The sequence below is a fragment of the Miniopterus natalensis genome, chromosome 8, assembly GCF_054644295.1.
Source record: "Miniopterus natalensis isolate mMinNat1 chromosome 8, mMinNat1.hap1, whole genome shotgun sequence".
NCBI lineage: Eukaryota > Metazoa > Chordata > Mammalia > Chiroptera > Miniopteridae > Miniopterus > Miniopterus natalensis.
The window spans coordinates 39,680,519-39,701,082 of record NC_142088.1 but is presented as its reverse complement, the minus strand read 5'-3'; the positions used below and the strand labels follow the sequence as shown (position 1 = coordinate 39,701,082).

Below are 20,564 nucleotides of genomic sequence, written 5' to 3'. Positions count from 1 at the left end.
CCCCCTCCCTGCCACTGTTTCTAAAAATCAAAGGGAAAGAATATCCTCCGGTGAGGATTAAGGGAAAAAAAAGTAGAAGAGGGATGCAGAATGTCAAAGTGTCAAGTGATTGATTAGACATGGGGCTTGCCTTGCCTGTTACCTCTGAAGGTGGAAGAAGGGGCCAGGAGCCGAGGAATGCAGGCAGCCTCTGGAAGCTGGAATAGGTGAGCAAACAGGTTTTTCCATTAGGGCCTCCAGAAAGAACCAACCCTGCTGACACCTTTATGTTACCCCAGTGAGACCAATTTCAGACTTCTGATCTTCAAAACTGTAGAATATTTTTGCTGTGGTTTTAACTTTGAGGTAATTTGCTCTGGCAGCGTAGAAAATTAATGTATCATCCAAATATAAATAGCTTACTCTGGGTAACAAAGCACCTGAAGGGAGTTTAAAAGTTTTAAAGAAATACTGATCAACCCATTATTTAATTCATACTAGCAAATTTCAATAATGTTTACACTTTGCTTCTAGATTTAAATTAAAAAATTAAATTATACCCATTCAATTGTACTGTATTTTTTTAATGATGTTTCAGAACAAAGAAAATGTCACGGAGTTACATGAGTTTTTTCATCTGGTATAGAGGGCGCAAGAAACACTTATCAACAAAAAATATTTTTACAGCTCTAACATAGATTTCTTACAAATATTTGCAAAGTTCATTCTTATGAGATTCATGTAGTTTTGTACTTGATATGACAGTTTAGAGAGATGGAAAATTAAAATACAGCTTTTTTATTAGAAAGACAATAGTACATATTAGCCCTTGCTAAAAGGATTTGATAAGCAAGTGAGGATATTTTTATTCCCAGCTAATTGTCACATGCAGTCTCTATTCTCTCTCCTCCTTCATTCTCTGCGTCACTCTAGTATTCCTATCTCCTGAGTTCTCTCTGTGTAGTTTTCTTCCTCTGTATATATCTGTGCCATGGCTTCTGGTGTCACTTCTTTTATTCCGTTCTTCACTGGGACTTCGCTGTGGCAGTTTTCTTATTTCCCTTTGTTTATAACTACTGTGACTTCTGCTCCGGCTTCTCCTGCTCCTGTCCCCTCTGCTCCGGCTTCTCCTGCTCCTGTCCTCTCTGCTCCGGCTCCTCCTGCTCCTGTCCCCTCTGCTCCGGCTCCTCCTGCTCCTGTCCTCTCTGCTCCGGCTCCTCCTGCTCCTGTCCTCTCTGCTCCGGCTCCTCCTGCTCCTCTCCTCTCTGCTCCGGCTCCTGCTGCTCCTCTCATTTCTTTCAGATCCTCTCTTCTCTGGGCTGTGGTTATGGCTTCTGAACTTGCTGTCAAAATCACAATGACTCCATTTGCTAGTCCCTCTAGAACTCTCTTGTTTTAAAAATCCAGGCTCTTCCTTGGCTTTTTCCTTGTTACAGTGATTGCTAGAAAGTTCTTCATAAAGTTTTCTCTTCTTAGACTTGTCCTTTTCTTCTATATCACTGTTCTTATTCCTTGAACATTTGTTTTTCTTTCTTTTCTTCTTTTGTATTTTTTTTTCTTTGTTGTCACTCTCACTGCTGCTTTCTGAAGTCTCACTTGAGGAGGAAGAGGAGGAGGAGGAGGAGGAGGAAGAGGAGGAAGATTTATTTTTATGTTTTTTGTGTTTACTTCTGCTCTTCTGAAGCTTTTTCTTTTTTCTACCTTTTTTCTTTTTCTTTTTTTCCTTCTCAAGTCGATCCAATTTCCTGTTATTGGGAAAAACAGTAACAGACTAAAAATAGTCCTTTTACTGACAAAATTTTGAGTAGACAATATATTTTCTTAGAACCTATTGAAGGTGGTATTCAAATATAAACACATACTTTATTAAATGATAAATCATTTTCTTCCTCTTAAATTATCCAAGTCACATACACATTAAGTTTAAATAAAAAATTAAGTGCATTAAGCCAATTCTTTCACTGTACTTTGCTCAATAGTAACGACTATTAAAAAAAAATTCTTACTGAATCAGAATTTGAAATGATATAGCAATTTAATGGTCATCCTGACCTAAAGAAGGTTTATAACACAAATATATAACTATAATCAGATGAAAAATTAATTTTTTATGTATGTACTATTTTAAACTCTGGAAATATTAATCAATATTACATTATCAAAATTAAAGTGCATAGTCTCCAGAAATTGTGAATAAGAATACACTTTACATATTTTATACTGTTTTTTGGTTATATAAAATAAAATGATCACTACTGGTTTTCAACAATTGTTTAGATTTATAATAATTAGAATTAAGGCATTCTGAATTTCTAGAGAGCACTTTGCATTCTCAGAGTAACCTGTTTATATGTTTGAGCTACTATGAAATACAAAATGCCTTTCATGGGGTCTGTCCAGCCATTCTCAAAACTCCACATACCGAAACGTCATGAGCTCCCTCTATTGGACTCAGCAGACATTTCTTGGCTTCTTTAATCCAGAGGTAGTATGTTTAACAAGATTCATATTTACCTTAAACTTAAGCGTTTTTCAGCATCTCTCATGAAATTTTCCGAAGTATAAAAAGAGCACTACATGGCCCAAAATATTTCCTAAGAATAAACTGTAAGGATATATACAAATCAATTATAACAAGTAAAACCTACAAATAAATCTATTTCCAAATTAAATGTTCTGAAAAGTGCCATGTTTTTTTGTGTGGTATAATCCGAGTATAATCTTAGATTCACTTTCATATTACTGAGAGCAAGATAAAACTGGATTACTAGAGCTGAAGAATAAACATGATACATGGTTTAAGTTTCAGTACCTTCATAAGCTCTTAGGATCAGAGTTGACTATGATACTAAGATGAAACACACACAAAAATGTAATTAAATCCATTAAAAATATTCTTTTTCATTACCTGAGAAGTTTCTGTTTTTGTTTGGTTGTTAGTGACTTTAAAAATTCGACTTCTGGGTCTTCTTCACCCTCACTTGCAACATATTCCTGAGTCAACAAAGACCATTAAATTGCTAAATTGTAAGACAAGTTAGTTATCAGGAAAGAAAACATTTACAAATAAGACATTTTGTACTGGAGACATACTGTAGATGAGTGTGACATTCTGGATTGGAAAGGGGGGGTAAATTAAGGAGTATCATTACACACTAAGAGATTAAGATGACAGCTTTGCCAGCATTAAGAAACTTTAATCAGAAACAGTATGATAGAGAAACATAGATAAAACGTTTCTATCTCTTGAGTTTGAGTGTAAATACCTGAGGGTTTAAATGTTTTATTTTAAATTTAATGAACTATTAAACAAGAAGATCATTAACTTTTGGAAAAGAGGAAAACATCCACAATTTTACCTTTATAATTTCAACAGTACATCACCAAATATAAGATTAGCAAATACATACCAAATATACCAAACAGTACAAATATATGATTGTATAGATCCTAAGAACAATTCCTAGTAATGTTTGAAAAGTAATGTGCCTCTTTTCAGAGCAGCACAAGTTTATGCCAGTGGGATTCTGGATTTTAGTCTCAGCTTTAGTCTCAAAATAGCCGCATGACCTTAGGGAAATCACTTAACTTCTTTGGGCTCCAATTTCCTCATTAAATAAAATAAATGGTCTGCATTAGGATATCTACAACCCTTTAAACTCAACCATTTTCTGGATCTATGTACAGTTAAATAAATTAATGTTTAAAATATTTTCTATAATTTTCAAAGGTTTTCTTTTATACATTTCTCTCCATTGGTTCTATTTATGTCACTTCAGGGGTAAGTTAGGAGGAAGGAACTTATATATTTCATCCATATAAACCCAGAGGAGCAGTTTCATTTATTAAAATATAGGTTTAAAAACAATTTCTCATTTAAGTTAAAATAATAAAGCAAAAATCAAAATACATTTAGGTATTTTCTTCGCTCTATCTTGCTTTCCTATGGATATATGCATATTGGAAAACATTAAGTAGCAATTCACAAGCAATCACATTTAGATTTATAGATATTTTCAGCTTACTGATAAAAAGATCATTACCTGTGATGGATCATTTGCGGTCAAGTTTCTCCCCAGTACATTTCGTTTCAGTGCAAACCCACTGTTTCTCATCTCCGCTATTAGCTCCGAGGGGTGCATCGATGGCCCTGTTCACAAAAATCACAGTTTGAATGTATCATTTATATCCCTCTACCTTTTTCGGACTCCACAGTAGGAATGCAGTTGAAGCTTTGTTAAGTAAAATCACAGCTAAATCAACTCAATAATCTTCTGCTGAGCAAATAATCAGATATGATTTTCTAAAACAGCAGTCTGGAGATTCAGAATAGAAAATAATTGCATTTTTCTTTACGTGCTAGGGGATTCTCTTCTTATGTAACTTTGTCATATTGAAAAAGATACACTTAGATGTTATCTGTTTGGCAGTTTTTAGTATAAAATCAAAGCAAAATGATAAAAAAAACTATTAAACTTTTAATAGTTATTATCTCAGTAAGAATTCAATTTAAAAGACATTTTTAAAGATACATGAGCAATTTATTATTCTAGTTTCCAATTAATAATTCCTCACCCTTATTTATCAACTATGAATACTGAGTACACTGCCATGTGGTTGCTAATTATCAACAAAACACACACATGCACGCACGCGCTACAGGTATGGTTTCTGTAAGTACTTCAGTTAATTTTGTGCATGCGTGTTATACACACCTCCAGAGTTTGAAATTTCTAGGTATTAGAGTGATGTTGGTGACAAGCAATTTTAGGCTGGCTATAGGTTTGTATGTGTTATATTTTTCACAAGCTGCTATTCTCACTTTGCAAAATACCAAACTGAAAAGTGAGCTGCTTTTTGGTTACATAATATGTACTAAAAATAAATAATATGGAATAAAGATAGATATAATTCAAAAACAAAAATTGTTAAACTTCTGAGCCCTTCCCTCAAACATTAGGTTTACATAAGGCAGGAGAGACTCTTTCCTCTTTCTTTCTTTCCTCTTTCTTTCATTCTGTTTTCCCTGCAGGTAGCAAACAGTAACAGTTCATGAGAGCTACTAAAGTTTCTGGCCTAAATCATCTACACTGGCTTAAATGAACTACACTGGGCAATGTATCTGGAGTACAAGGAAGAATAAGACAATTCCTGCCAACAAGAAAGTCATAAGGAAGGTGGGGGATAAATATTCAGAAACTGATTCTCTAGTCTACGTACTTCTTCTATCTTTCTTTTTATTGCTTTATTGAATGTTCACCTATATGTTACCACAGAAAACAAAAGGCAATAAAATTCAAATCTGCCCACTTGTCAGTAGCATCTTTGGTAAAAGTTTGGTCAAAGAGTACAGGTGTAGGTTAGTATCTTTTACTGGACTCTATGTTCTTTTACTACTCTATTCATACTACCAAGAACAGCTGAAAGCTGGCTCCAGGTATTAGGCAGATAATAGTGGAAAAAATGCTTATTACTGGAGGATGGGGAGTTATTAGTAATGTGATGCTTTAATTTACTGGGGAAAAAAGCCTTAGTTGAAAACAAAACAAAACAAAACATCATAAAGTAGCATCTGATTTCATTAATATTAATATTTTATTTTAAAACAATATAGAATTTTTTCTTTTTTCTTTTATACAAGATATAATTCCTATGGATTACTTTAATAACCTTTAAATTAATTATTCAATTTGATAATAAAACCTTAAATAAAAGTTGAATTTTAAATATTAATACTGGTTGCCACCAAATGGCATAAAAGTGCTAATATAATTAATAGCTTTAAATTAATCAGATAATGTTCACTTTGGTAGCTTCTCAAATTTCACATGTAAAAACACAATTTTATAATGCAGAAAATGTCTTTTCTGAAATGTCAAAACTACATTTCATTGTCAACAACTGTTTTAGATGTCAAATGAATTCAGAAAGCAAACATGCTTAGAATTAGGATAGAAGCCACTCCAGTAAAGGGCCAAAGAACATGACCATTATGACTAGAGGTTACTAATTTCATCAAAAGACGGGTGATTTTAACAAGATGTTTTAGAAAACATGCTTTTTTACTTTTTTTGTTTACTTTTTTGTCTTTTTCAATCTTTTTTCTTTTTATATTTTCATTACTTCAAGAAAGTGATCTTTCCCCAGTCTGACAGACCGTATACAGATTATGAGAAACATTCCTCTTCTGGCATTTATATTTTACCAAAATCTCAACTGAACTCAGTGTAGTGCACACGCTTAGCAAACACTTCCATACTGTAAGACTCTAAATGCAGTGCTTAGTGAAATACCTGATAAATAGTAGTCAATAAATAGTAACTGTTATTTTTGCCAGTAGCTAGAAAACTTTTATGATTATCTTATGATATATTCATAATTTAAAAATACTTTTAGTAGTAACATTTTTCAAAATCCTGTCTTATTCACATATATATTTTTGTTGTCAAATTTTCTGGGTTTGGTTTGAAAGATGGGACAAGTCAGATTTAATTAAGCTATATTAAGTAAGATGTCTTTATACTTTCATGTTACTGTGACAGAGGCTAGGTAAATCGATAGAAATGACTGTGAGAACTCAAAATTTAGTTGATATAATATGTTATATAGATATATTGAAAAAAGATTTTACAAATATGTTTAAATGCAAAATCACTACTCTTTTAAAAAAAGATTTTATTGATTTTTAGAGAGAGAAGGGAAACGGAGAGAGAGAAACATCGAATGGCTGCCTCGTGCACACACTCTCCCAGGGATCGAGCCCCAAACCTGGGCATATGTCTTGACCAGGAACTGAACCAGCAAGCTTTCAGTACACGGGACGATGCCCAACCAACTGAGCCACACCGGCCAGGGCCAAAATCACTACTTTATATAGTACCTCAATACTTTAAATTACAGAGTAGGGGCTCAGGAATGTTTGGTTTTAAATTTGCTATGGAAGAATTATTCTAGGTAATCCAATGTTTCAACTTACAAAACCAAGTCCACTGAAGAAACTGTTTTCAACGTTCATTAATTTTGCAAACTTTCTTTGCTGTGATAGGGGTAAGCAACCAAGTACTGACTGTGACTGTGGCATTCAGTTCTGATTAGACCCAGACTATTTTCTACTAGAAAAATACCATGAAGTCAGTGTCTCAGGAGAAAAAAATTCTCCAAAAGGTGAATTATGTTGTACAAAATTATGTTTGTAAAGGGTTTAATCTATTTGTTGAGAGCATTCACTTTTCTAGAACTAGGCAAAAACAATGGAAAGTAAAAAAATGTTCTGTAGTAAAATAGGTATTTTATCAGAGAATAATATGGGAAGTTCTGGCCATTAAGCCATACCGCTGACTTCACAATTAGAAGACAGCAGTCCTAGGTTACTGGCACAGGAAAAAGACTAATGCTAAAAGCAAAGACACTTTATGTCTCACTGCTAGCACTAGGACAGATGTATCTGCCATTCAAATTTCATCATTCCCTTCAAATAAAGAATTACTTCCTACAATTTTATGGTATTCAGTGAGAGAGGAGAAGGCACTAGTTATGGTTAGGTAAGACTGTATTAGAAATGCCTTTCCTTCCTTTACCCAAATTTAAAACATTAATTTAATTTACAGGATGTTGTTTGCTGAAAATGGCTATTCCTAAAATAAATATAGTTTTGTTTGCTATTATAGTGGTGACCAATTGTTTTCTTTCATTGTGTGTGTGTGTGTGTAATAACTTTCTATTATGGAAAATTTCCAACCTGGAGAGAGTAATGTAATGAACCTTATGTACTCATCGAACAGCTTCAACAATTATCACTATTTTGCCGTTCCTGTTTTATCTATTAACTCCAACTTTCTTTGTTTCTTTTTTGATAGAGTATTTTAAATAAGTCTCAGATATATAAATCACTAACAAATAAGGACTATTTCTTAAAAATAAAACCCCAACACTTTCATTACACTTCCGATAAAGTTTTAAAATATCATCCAATATCCAGTCAACATTCAGATTTCCCTCGTCTCAAAAGTATCATTTTATAATTGTTTGTTCAGATTAGAACCCAAACAAGGTCCACATATTGTATTTTTTTCATGTATCTCTTAAGTCTCTCTTTTTTTATTGATGTATAACTGACACATACCTTGTCTCTTTTAATATTAAAAAAATTTAGCGACCTCTCCCCCGTTACTACTATTCATTTACTGAAGAAGCTCACTCAGTTATTTGTCCCGTAGAATTTCCCACATTCTGAAGTGACATCATTTAATATTTTCTTCTAACCCTTGTATTTCTTGTAAATTTGTGGTTAGATCTAGAGGCTTATTATTAAATCATTTTGGTACTTTACACCACATATTCTGGGGGAATATATGGAAAGCCATCTGATGTTTGAATTCAGGAAATGATACCTAAAAACACACACATTTCTGGCTAATGAACCAGACTAAGGAAAAAAGGCCAAGACTTCAACCTGATGTGTTCCTGCTTTCACCATGTATTTACTATAGTCATAGCAACAGTGGTATAACCTTAAAAATAGGTGTGTTTTAAAAGTAACCCATCAACATTATCACAAATAAAATATATTATGATTCTTATTTCTATGAAAGTACAGCCTTCTTCCCTAAAGTTAAACTGACTATATCTAGTGAAAAAGCCACTCTTTTCTCTAAATGTAAAAAGGACACTTAGAGACACTAGTTTTAGTACATGATCAAGCAAGAGATCTGTGCCTAGAGGCAATTAGCAAGAATTATCTTACACTTATACTGGATTCCTAATATTACCTAACCTTTTTGCTTTAAAGAAAGCTTATAGGAAGTTATCTTTAAAAAGACTGAAAAGGGGGGCACAGTAGGAACATGCAGCACAAGTCCCAGGGAAAAAGTGAACAAAGCTATTAATAAAGTGTGTGGGTGATTTTTATTTATATAGATGAGAATGTTTTATGTATGATTTTCTAAAGGTTATGCAAGAACCAACTGTACTGAATTGTAATAAAACTGCTCCATACTGGGAATTTTCCTGACACACTGCCAGTTCATTTTAGTGGAGGCTGGAAACAATAGGGTTTCTTATTGCCCTCATCCCAAGTTCATACTGAAGGCAGCTAATTTGATCTCTATTAAAATACAGAATATAAAGAAAAAAACATTTCATTTAGTCTATATGTCTGGAAAATACACAAAAGTAAGGAAAGATAAAACTTCCCTTATTGTATGCTAATAGAAAAAACTGTTTCTTGCTTTACAGAATCAATGCAGTTAAAGATACATGATTTATATTTGATTATGTCTTCAAATTTACAATTTCAACTTCATTTATATGCAAATATTTTAGTGCTGATACATCTAGCTATAAGAAAGTGAATTCATAGTCCTAGAGGACTAAGAAAAATCATTTGTTATATGACAGAAGGACACTAGACTTTGGGTGGTGAGCACACAATGCAATATACAGATGATGTACTACAGAATTGTACATGTGAAACTTACATAATATTAACTGATGTCACCCCAATGAATTTAATCAAAAATCATTTGTGCTGTGCCTGGCTGGTGTGGCTCAGTGGTTGATCGTAGACACATGAACCAGGAGGTCAGGACCTGTGCCCAGGTTTCGAGCTCGATCCCCAGTAGGGGGCATGCAGGAGGCAGCTGATCAATGACTCACTCATTGATGTTTCTATCTCTCCCTCTCTCTTCCTCTCTCTAAAATCAATAAAAACATATTAAAAAAAATCATTTGTGTTGTGATGAACATGAAGTATTAGATGTTTAGCACTATGTTTTAGATAAGTTATGAGAATGAGTGCTCTGGAAAAGTTATGCATCTACAAACCTCGAAAACATTATATTGAGTCGCAGAAGCCAGATTCAAAAGAATAGATACTGTATGCTTTCATTTATATGAAGTTCATTAACAGGTAAAACTAATACATGGGATTAGAAATTAGAATAGTGGTTGTGGGTACAGGGGGCCAACGGGGAAGGGACAAAGGATATTTTCTTTCCTTTTTTATTTTACTTTAATTAATTTTTAAAATGTTTTTATTGATTTTTTTTAGAGACAGCGGAAGGGAGAGGGAGGGAGGGAGGGAGGGAGGGAGGGAGGGAGGGAGGGAGGGAGGGAGGGAGGGAGGGGAGGAGGAACACTGATGTGAGAGAGAAACATCGATCAGTTGCCTCCTGTACGTATCCCAACTGGGGACTGAACCCACAACCTGGGCATTCCCTGACCAAGAATCCAACTGGCAGCCTTTCAGTGCATGGGAGGATGCTCAACCAACTGAGCGACACTGAACAGGGCCAGAGGGTATGTTCTAGGGTGACTGCAATGCTCTACACTCCATATCTTGTCAGAGACATTGGTTACATTGGGTGCATACATTTGTCAAACTCAAACTCTACATTTAAGACCAGTGTGTTTTACTTTTTTAAAAAAAAGTTACACATGATATTTTAAACCAATCAACAATTACTATGTTACTATAGAGTCGCACTACATTTCTATATTATATCTCTACCTATGGAGAGAGCCCTGCATAGGGAATTTTAACTTATTTATCCCTAGTGTATAACACAGAAAGTGATTTTAAAAATCAGTATGCATTACTGAGGGCTTACTATTGTATCTCACTAGGTACTTGATAGTTAATAGAGAACTTGGTTTCTGCCTTTAAGCTTATAATCTTTTGGGGAAAATTAGTTTATATGAAAGAACAGTTAAAATATAAACTGTAAATTTGTGTTATAAGATATATTCAGAAAAGATGATAAACAGTGATGTTTAGAATAGTTATTAGCAAAGCCTTTCTATTTAGTCACTCACTAAGCTATTATTTACTAAGCATGTAGACTGTGCAAGTCATTGGGGATGCAAAAAAAAAAAAAAGATACAGTCCCTATCTCAGGAAAGCTTATACTTGCCAGGAAAGAACTAGAAACTGAGTTTGATTTTCAAACTGTCATAGGATTTAGGAAAAGGTAAAAAGTAGGGCACTCTAAGTGCATGTTAACTTCATTAGTTTGATTTGAGTAGAATTAATATTTACCCGGTAGACTACATTTCATTCATTCTCCTTTTTCTAGGTAATCACTAGCTAATTTCCTTTACTTGAAGTTTGCAGACCTTGAGTAGATGGAATGATGCTAATAGGAAGTCATATAAAAGAGAGTTGTGACGTGATCTGAGAATCATAATATCCCTTTGAGATTGTGGGAGGTGTAGCCTATACTAGTCCCACACATGCCTTCAACACAGAGCAGTCATTTACTGATAGAACAGGATTGCAATTAATTCCATTGCTAATGTGAATGGAATTTCAAGGCATAGCCACTCTAACAACAAATTTAATCACTGAATTATAATAGTGCTTATAAATAGTTCAAAATGACTTAACCATTGGTAATCACTTAAAATAAAATAGTCAAAATATAAAGTACTAATCAAGAGCATCATTTTGACCTTTGAAGCGCTGTGACTTAATAAGTTTTCTGAATAATCTCTTTAATAGGTCAAAATCTTTTCTGTTAATTAGCTTCCTCAAGCATTAAAAAAAAAAAAAATTTGGTTCCTGACTGATAACTACATGCTATAAAGGACAGAAATGGTGCCCAACTTCACTTTGTTGCTGTGAAGTCAATCCTTTATTTATTAGTTTTAATATCTGCTTGTTTTAGGAGCTTAGCTTTAATGAGATTCTGGTAACACAAATACTTTTTCTGCAGTAGAATTACATTGGAGGACTTAAAAAAAACTGTCATCAGATGCAGGGCTTTCTAGTAGTTCTGCTGGTAGGATTCAACTTCTTCAAGGAGTTGCATAAGGGAAATTCATAACAGATTCAGGGGGATGTGCCAGAGGGCAACTGAGTTTATCATCTTTCTTTCTACAGAAAATGCCTCCAGCATGCTCCTATGTGTCTTGCTAGCAAAGCTTATGATGAGACAAATATTTTGTTAAATTTCCCAAACATGTTCTTAAGTAACAAAAATGCCTTCAACATGAAAGGCTGCTGAAAAGACAGAGGAGCAGCATGTGGGAGCTCTGTTGCAGAATACTATCAGTTCTATAGCTTAGTGTAAAATTCTTCTACAAAAATTAAGTCAAGAGTTAGGAAAAATTACGCAAAGAAAAGAACACTGATATGCTCACAAATCTTTGCAACAAGTATAAAATAATACTTTCCTCAATTTAAGCTATTTATTAATTTTCATATTGTTTAAACACACTAAAAGTTATGGTATCAACAAGACTGGATAGAGACACTTGAAACATTAAGTACCTATCATCACTTTAGCCATTTGTGGTATTGCTGAATCTCACAATGAGGCATTATAAAGAAAAAAGACATATTGCCCTGGCCAGGTGGCTCAGTTAGTTGGAGCGTTGTCCTATGCACCAAAAGGTGGTGGGGTCTATTCCCAGTCAGGACATATACTCAGGTTGTGGGTTTGATCCCTGGTCAGGGTGCATATCGGGGGGGGGGGGGGGGGGGAAGCAACTGATCAATGTTTCTCTTTCACACTGATGTCTCTCTCTCTCCCTTCCTCTCTCTCTAAAAAATCAATAAAAATAAAATCCTCAGGTAAGGATGAAAGAAAGAAAAAAAGAAAGAGAGAGAAAGAATATTGTACATGTCAAGAATATTCAGTGACATTATTTAGAATTTGAAATTTACTTTCCAAAAAAATGTGAAAATTTTCCTATTACCATATTGAGACATTTCCAAATATTTTAAAAATTATAGCTAAATTTTAAAAAAATAGCAAAGTAATTTTAAATATATAGAAAATTAGGCCTGAAAAACCAAAAGTCAAATAATTAGTACAAAGTGAAACTAATGTTAACAAATTTGAACTCAATGTTTATTCACTTTTATGCTGCTTTTATGATTTCTGGGTTTTGGTCCAATACAGAGAGTGGTTGAAAGTCCTTCCATCCTCATGATAAGAAAAAAGCTAAAAATACTGAAAAATCAACAAATCTTAGATCTATCACAGAATTGAGGTCACAGAATTACCACTTCCAAAATGGGAGACAGGCGACAGGGAATCAGTTTACCAGAACCAGAAACCACCAATGGAGACAGCTAAAGGATAACTGACTATTGGTGGAGATTGAGCAAGAATTAGCTTGAGAGATAAAAACTCCTGGGGTCCAAACTTTGTAAGTTTTACTTCCAGGAGCCTCATCTGGTTCTCACTATGAACATCAAAGAATAATCCCTTTGTACTTCTCTTTCAACAGTGGGAAGGGAAAAGTAACCATTTTGAAATATGCCCACAGCATTCTGTTTCCTGAACAAATGCTTACCCTTAGGGGAAGCTATTTTACTAGAGCCTAACCTACATGGGAAAAAAAGCTGAGAAATGGGGGGGAAAAGCTGAGGAGCACTTATGACAGTTACAGCTCAGGGGAATAGGCTCACTAAAAGAGTGAGAACTAGCCCTGGCTGTAATGGCTCAGTAGGTTGGAGTGTTGTTCCATACACTGAAATGTGGTAGGTTCTATTCCTGGTCAGGGCACATACACAGGTTGAGGGTGTGATCCCTGGTCAGGGTGTGTACAGGAAGCAGCCAATCGATGTTTCTCTCTCTCTGTTTCTCTCAAAATCAATAAAAGCATATCCTTGGGTAAGGACTGGAAAAAAAAAAAGAGACCTAGGCACAGGATTATAGAATGCTTCTCCTCCCTTCATATCTTACAACCACATCAATAGCACTTCCGTATAACAAGGGATTACAACTGAATAAAGGCTCAGAATCTATTAAAGAAGGAGTCTCTAGGGAAACCCAAAAGATTATAGGAAAGACAAAAACAAAGACACTTGAGGAAATTTTAGCCTCTGACATCTATAGCTACAACAAACAGTAAACCTAACCTAACTCCTGGCCAGATAAACATACAATCTCACACTAAAGGTAGATATATCTCAGTTCTGTCTACCTGATACATCATATCTGGCTTTCAACAAAATTTTGCAAGTATACTAAAAGGCAAAACCACAGTCTGGAGAGACAAAGCAATTATCAGAATCAAATAGCATGACGGAGATTCTGAATTATCATATCGGGAATTTAAAATAACTAAGGTTACATAGATACTAAAATCCTCACTAAAATACTACCAAACCGGATCCAGCAATACATTAAAAAGATCATACATCATGACCAAGTGGGATTTATTCCAGGGATGCAAGGCTGGTACAACATCCACAAATCAATAAATGTGATACATCACATAAACAAAATGAAGGACAAAAATCATATGATCATACCAATAGACGCAGAAAAAGCATTTGACAAAATCCAGAACCCATTTCTGATAAAAACTCTCAGCAAAGTGGGAATAAAGGGATCATACCTCAACATAATAAAGGCCATATACGACAGACCTACAGCCAACATCATACTCAATGGGCAAAAACTAAAACCATTTCCATTAAAAACCGGAACAAGACAGGGAAGTCCACTTTCACCACTCTTATTCAACATAGTAGTGGAAGTCCTTGCCATAGCCATCAGACAGGAAGAAAACATAAAAGGTATCCAAATTGGAAAGGAGGAAGTAAAACTGTCATTATTTGCAGATGACATGATACTGTACATAAAAAACCCTAAAGACTCCATCAAAGTACTACTAGATTTGATAAACGAATTTGGCAAGGTAGCTGGATACAAAATCAACATCTGGAAATCAATGGCATTCTTATACACCAACAATGAACTTTCAGAGAGAGAAACTAAAAAAGCAGTACCATTTACCATTGCAACTAAAAAAATAAGATACCTAGGAATAAACTTAACCAAGGATGTAAAAGACCTGTACTCAGAAAACTCCGTGACACTGAAAAAAGAAATAGAAGAAGATTTAAACAAGTGGAAGAAGATAACATGCTCATGGATTGGAAGAATTAATATCATTAAAATGTCTATACTACCCAAAGCAATTTATAAATTTAATGCAATTCCTATGAAAATACCAACAACATATTTCACAGACCTAGAACAAACATTTTGAAAATTTATATGGAACCAAAAAAGACCCCGAATAGCTGCAGGTATCTTGAGAAAAAAGAACAGAGTGGGAGGGATCACATTACCAGACTTCAACCTATATTACAAAGCCACTGTAATCAAAACAGCCTGGTATTGGTACAACAACAGGCATATAGATCAATGGAACAGAACAGAGACCCCAGAAATAGACCCATGCCATTATGGTCAGTTAATATTTGACAAAGGAGGCAAGAGTATCCAATGGAGTAAGGACAGTCTTTTCAATAAGTGGTGCTGGGAAAATTGGACAGATACATGCAAAAGAATGAAACTCGACCACCAACTTTCACCATACACAAAAATAAACTCAAAATGGATAAAAGACTTAAATGTAAGTCACGAAACCATAAAAATCCTGGAAGAAAACATAGATAGTAAAGTCACAGACATTCCACATAGTGGACTTTTCACTGATACATCTCCTAGGGCAAGAGAAAGAAAAGAAAAAATAAACATGGGACTACATCAAACTAAAAAGCTTCTGCACAGCAAAAGAAAACAGCCTCAAAATACAAAAGAACCCCACGGTCTGGGAAAACATATTTGCCAAGGATGAATCTGATAAAGGGCTAATTTCCAAAGTGTACAAAGAACTCATAGCATTCAGCAAGAGGAAGATAAACAACCCAATTAAGAAATGGGCAAACGACTTAAATAGACACTTCTCCAAAGAGGACACACGGATGGCCAAGAGACACATGAGAAAATGCTCGACGTCGCTAATCATCAGAGAGATGCAAATTAAAACCACAATGAGGTATCACTTCACACCTGTCAGAATGGCTGCCATCAACAAATCAACAAACGACATGTGATGGCGAGGGTGTGGAGAAAGGGGAACCCTAGTATACTGCTGGTGGGAATGCAGACTGGTGCAGCCACTATGGAAAATAGTAATGGAGGTTCCTCAAAAAATTAAAAATGGAGCTGCCGTTTGACCCAGTGATTCCACTCCTAGGAATGTATCCTAAGAATCCTGAAACATTCATCAGAAAGGATATATGTACCCCGATGTTCATAGCAGCACAGTTTATAATAGCTAAGATCTGGAAACAGCCCAAGTGCCCATCAGTAGATGAATGGATAAAAAAGCTGTGGGACATTTACATCATGGAATACTATGCAGCTGTAAAGAAGAATAATCTCGTACCGTTTGGGACAGTATGGATGGACCTGGAGAATATTATGCTAAGTGAAATAAGCCAGGCAGTGAAAGACAAATATCACATGATCTCGCTTATACGTGTAATCTAAAGAACTTAATAAACTGATGAACAGAATAGATTCAATGACATGGAAGCATAGATGAGACTGATGAATGTCAGAGGGATGGAAGAGGGCGGGTGGATGGAGGGGGAGAGAGTAACCAAAGAATTTATATGCATGTATACACAACCCAAGGACACGGACAATGGTGGGGAGAGGGACTGGGGAGGGGGAAGGAACGGGGTAGAACGGGTCACTGGGGAGAAAAAGGGGCATCTGTAATATTTTAAACAAAAATAAAATTTAAAAACAAACAAACAACAAAATCTTAAGACACAAATGACTACTCGTTGTCACTTGCAGTATAAGTAGATCAAAAAAATAAAATAAAATAACTAAGGTTAATATGCTAAGGGTTTTAATGAAAAAAAGTGGACAACATGCAACAACAGATAGATAATGTAAGCAGAGAGACGAGAACTCTAAGAAAGAATCTAAAGGGAATGCTAGAAATAAAAAACACTAATAGAAATGAAGAATGCCTTTGATGAGCTCATCAGTAGACTGGACATGGCTGAAAAAAGAATCAGTGAGCTTTAAGATATGTGAATAGAAAATTTCTCAAACTGAAAAGCAAAGGGAAAGAAAATGGGGGGGGAGGGGTAAGGAAACCAGAATATCCAAGAACTGTGGGACAATTATAAAAGGTATAACATATGTATACCAGGAATACCAGAAGGAGGAGAAAAGAACACAAGAAATATTTGAAATAATAATGGCTGAGATTTCTCAAAACTAATGATAAACACCACAGATCCAGGAAGCTCAGAGAACACCAAGCAGGGAAATAGAAAGAAAATCTACACCTAGGGATAGCATATTCCAACTGCAGAAAATCAAAGATGAAGAGAAAATCTTGAAAAATGCCAGAGGGGGGGAATCCATTACCTAGAGAAGAACAAGGATAAGATTACATCAGACTTCTCTTAAACCATGCAAGCAAGAGGAAAGTGAAATATTTAAACTGTTGAAAGAAACCCCCCCCCCCCCACCAACACAGAATTTTATATCCAGTGAAATTATCCTTCAAAAGTGAAGGAGAAATAAAAACTTCCTCAGACAAACAAAAATTGAGGAATCTGTCACCAGTAAACCTGTCTTATAAGAAATATTGACAGAAGTTCTTCAGTGAAAAGGGAAACGATATAGATCAGAAACTCAGATCTAACCATGCTAACAGAAATAAAACAAAACTGGAGTATCTATAATAATTTCAGACAAAGCAGATTTCAGACCAAGGAAGTTTTATCAAGGGTAAAGAGAGCCAATTACGTAATGAAAAGGGATTCATTCTCCAAGAAGATATAACCATTTCATATGTATATGCATACAAAAACAGTGGATCAAAATATGTGAAGCAAAAAGTAATAGAAATGTTTTTAGAAACAGACAAATACACTATTATAGCTGAGACATCAATGCCCCTCTAACAGAAATGGACAGATCCAGCAGGCAGAAAATCAACAGGATATAGTTAACTAAATGGCACCATTCATCAACTGGATCTAGTTGACATTTATAGGATACTTCATCCAGCAACAGCATAATACATTCTTCTTAAGCTCATATTCACCAAGATAGACCACATTCTGGGCCATATAAAACACACTTTAACAAATGTAAAAGAACAGAAATCACACAATGAATGGTCACAGACCAAAAATGGAATTAAATTAGAAATAACAGATAGATATCCAGAAAAATCCTAAAATATTTGGAGATTAAACAACATGCTTCTAAATAACATGGATTGAAGAAGTCTTAAAAGAAATTTTAAAATATTTTAAATTAAGTGAAAATGAAAATACAACTTCTGTGTAATAAAAAATTTGGCTGGCCTGTGCCCCCAGTTCCTGAACCTCTAAATCCTCAAAATTTCCTGAGTGACAGGAGTATCTTTGTAATTCATGGTGGGATCTAATAGTTTATATTAATGAGGTAACTCATGATGAGCCCCAGATAGGGTATACTATGGAGATGACTAAGAATGGGACTGGCCATACCAGAAAGACCAACCATGTGATTAGAGGGTTGGGCCTTGAGCCACATGACATCAGCCTGACCTCTGGCAAAGGGACAGAGACTAGGGACTGAGTTCAACCACATGAGTAATGATTTCATCATTTCTGCCTATATAATTAAACCCTAATAAAAGGGACAGCCTGAATGAGATTCCCTGGTTAAAAATAAATACTCTGTGCATATTGTTGTTGCACATCAATGTGCAAGAAGGGTGACACATCCAGACTCCATGGGGAGAAAGAGAATGCTGGAAAGTGCGTATTTTGGTGGTGTGGTGGGGGGAGCAATACAATTTTAATTGTGTTAAAATATAAAATTTAAAGGCAAAGAAAGAGATAGTAAAACCACTTTCTTTACTACATATTGTATGATTCCATTTATATAAAATGTCCTGAATGGGTAATCTAAAAAAGAAAAAGCAGGAAGCAGAGTTGTGGTTGCCTAGGGTTGGGGGAGACTGGGAGCTGAATAGTGAAGGCTGAGGAGTGTGGAATTCCCCTTTGGGGTAATGAAAATGTTCTAAAACTGACTGTGGTGATGAATGTACAATTCTATGAATATACAAATTCAAAGCCATTGAATTCAAAGCCACTGAATCGTACACTTTAAGTGGGTGAACTGTATGGTATATAAATTTTAGTCAATAAAGCTATTTATTTATTTAAAATGTGTTTTTACTGATTCCAGAGAAAGGAAGGGAGAGGGAGAGAGAAAGAAACATTAATCAGCTGCCTCCTGTATGCCCCCTGCTGGAGATCGAGCTCAAAACCCAGGCATGTGCCCCAAACAGGGAATAGAACTGGCAACTTCCTGGTGCATGGGATGACACTCAACCTACCGAGCCAAACTGGCCGGGCTCAATACACCTATTTAAAAGAAACACTTGCTCAAGAAAATAAAAAGACAGGTCACAGACTGGGGGAAAATATTTGCATAAGACATATCTGATTGCTAACCAAAATACACAAATAACTCTTAGACCTCAACAATACGAAAACAAACAATCCAACTTAAAAAATGGTCCAATGGCCTTAACAGTTTCTTATAAAACTAAACATACTCTTAACACACTACCCAGCAATCTCACTAACTGGTATTAACCCAAAGGAGCTGAAAACTTACATCTACACGATAACTGCATATGGGTGTTTATAGCAGCTTTATTCATAACTGCCAAAACTTGAAAGTAACCAAGATGCTCTTCAGTAGATGAATAATTCAATAAGCAGTGGTACATCCAGACAATGAAATCCATCACTGAGAAGAAATGAGCTATCAAGCCATGAAAAGACATGGAGGAAATTTAAATGTGTATTGCTAAGTGAAAGAAGCCAATATGAAAAGGCTACATACTCCATGATTCCAACTATATGACCTTTAGGAAAAGGCAAAACTGTGGAGACAGTAAAAAGATCAATTGTTTCAGGAGCTAGAGGTGAGGGAGGGATAAACAGGCAGAGCATAGAGGATTTTTAGGGCAGTGAAACCTGTATGGTACTATAATGGTGGGTACATGTCATCATACATTTGTCCAAAGCCATAACACCAAGAGTGAGTCCTTAGGTAGACTATATGGACTTTGGGTGATAATAATTTGTCAGTGTAGGTTCATCAATTGTAACAAGATGCCACTCTTGTCAGAGATGATGATAATGAGGGCAGCTATGCATTTGTGGGGGCAGGTGTATATGGGAAATCTCTGTATTTTTTTCTCAATATTGCTGTGAACCTAAAACTGCTCTAAAAAAAAAAGTCTACTAAGAAAAAACACAAATAAGACTAAAACAAACAAACAAAAAGATTAAGTAGAGGCACACACATATATGTAACTATGAAATCTACGAAGAAAGCCAAAAACACAAACAACCCCTCTCCCCAAAGAAACCCAGTTGCTTTGTTGAAAACCCCACTGCAGGTTAATAAATGTTCCATTTCAACATACATTAAAAACATGAGTGACAAATGCTAACAGTCTATGATAAGAATAAGAGTCATAGAGTATAGATAAAAGCCAGGTGGGCAGGCCATTTAATTATATTGTAATATAAAAATGTTTAATATAAATTCAGTCACCACTGAAGCTTGCAAGTTTTACATATAATTTGGATGTATCTAGAATGGATGAAAACTTAAAAAGTTAAGATGATCTTATCAGTAGAAAAGATACTGTAAACCAGCTTAGCCAAAAGAAGCATTTTGATTGCCTAATTTAACTTTGTAAAGGAGAAGTAAATCTTATAGCTGGTCTCTGTA

General features: G+C 35.1%; 1 protein-coding gene across 1 annotated transcript in view; it reads right to left on the bottom strand.

Annotated features, from left to right (window-relative positions):
• Positions 1-547: 547 nt before the first annotated feature.
• CIRSR (corepressor of RBPJ and splicing regulator) overlaps positions 548-20,564 on the bottom strand; it is a 32,759-nt gene continuing 12,742 nt past the window's right edge. The window contains 3 exon segments of the mRNA XM_016205900.2: positions 548-1,724; positions 2,888-2,973; positions 4,023-4,129. Of these exon segments, the coding sequence (XP_016061386.2) occupies positions 845-1,724; positions 2,888-2,973; positions 4,023-4,129 (1,073 nt within the window). The 3' untranslated portion in view covers positions 548-844.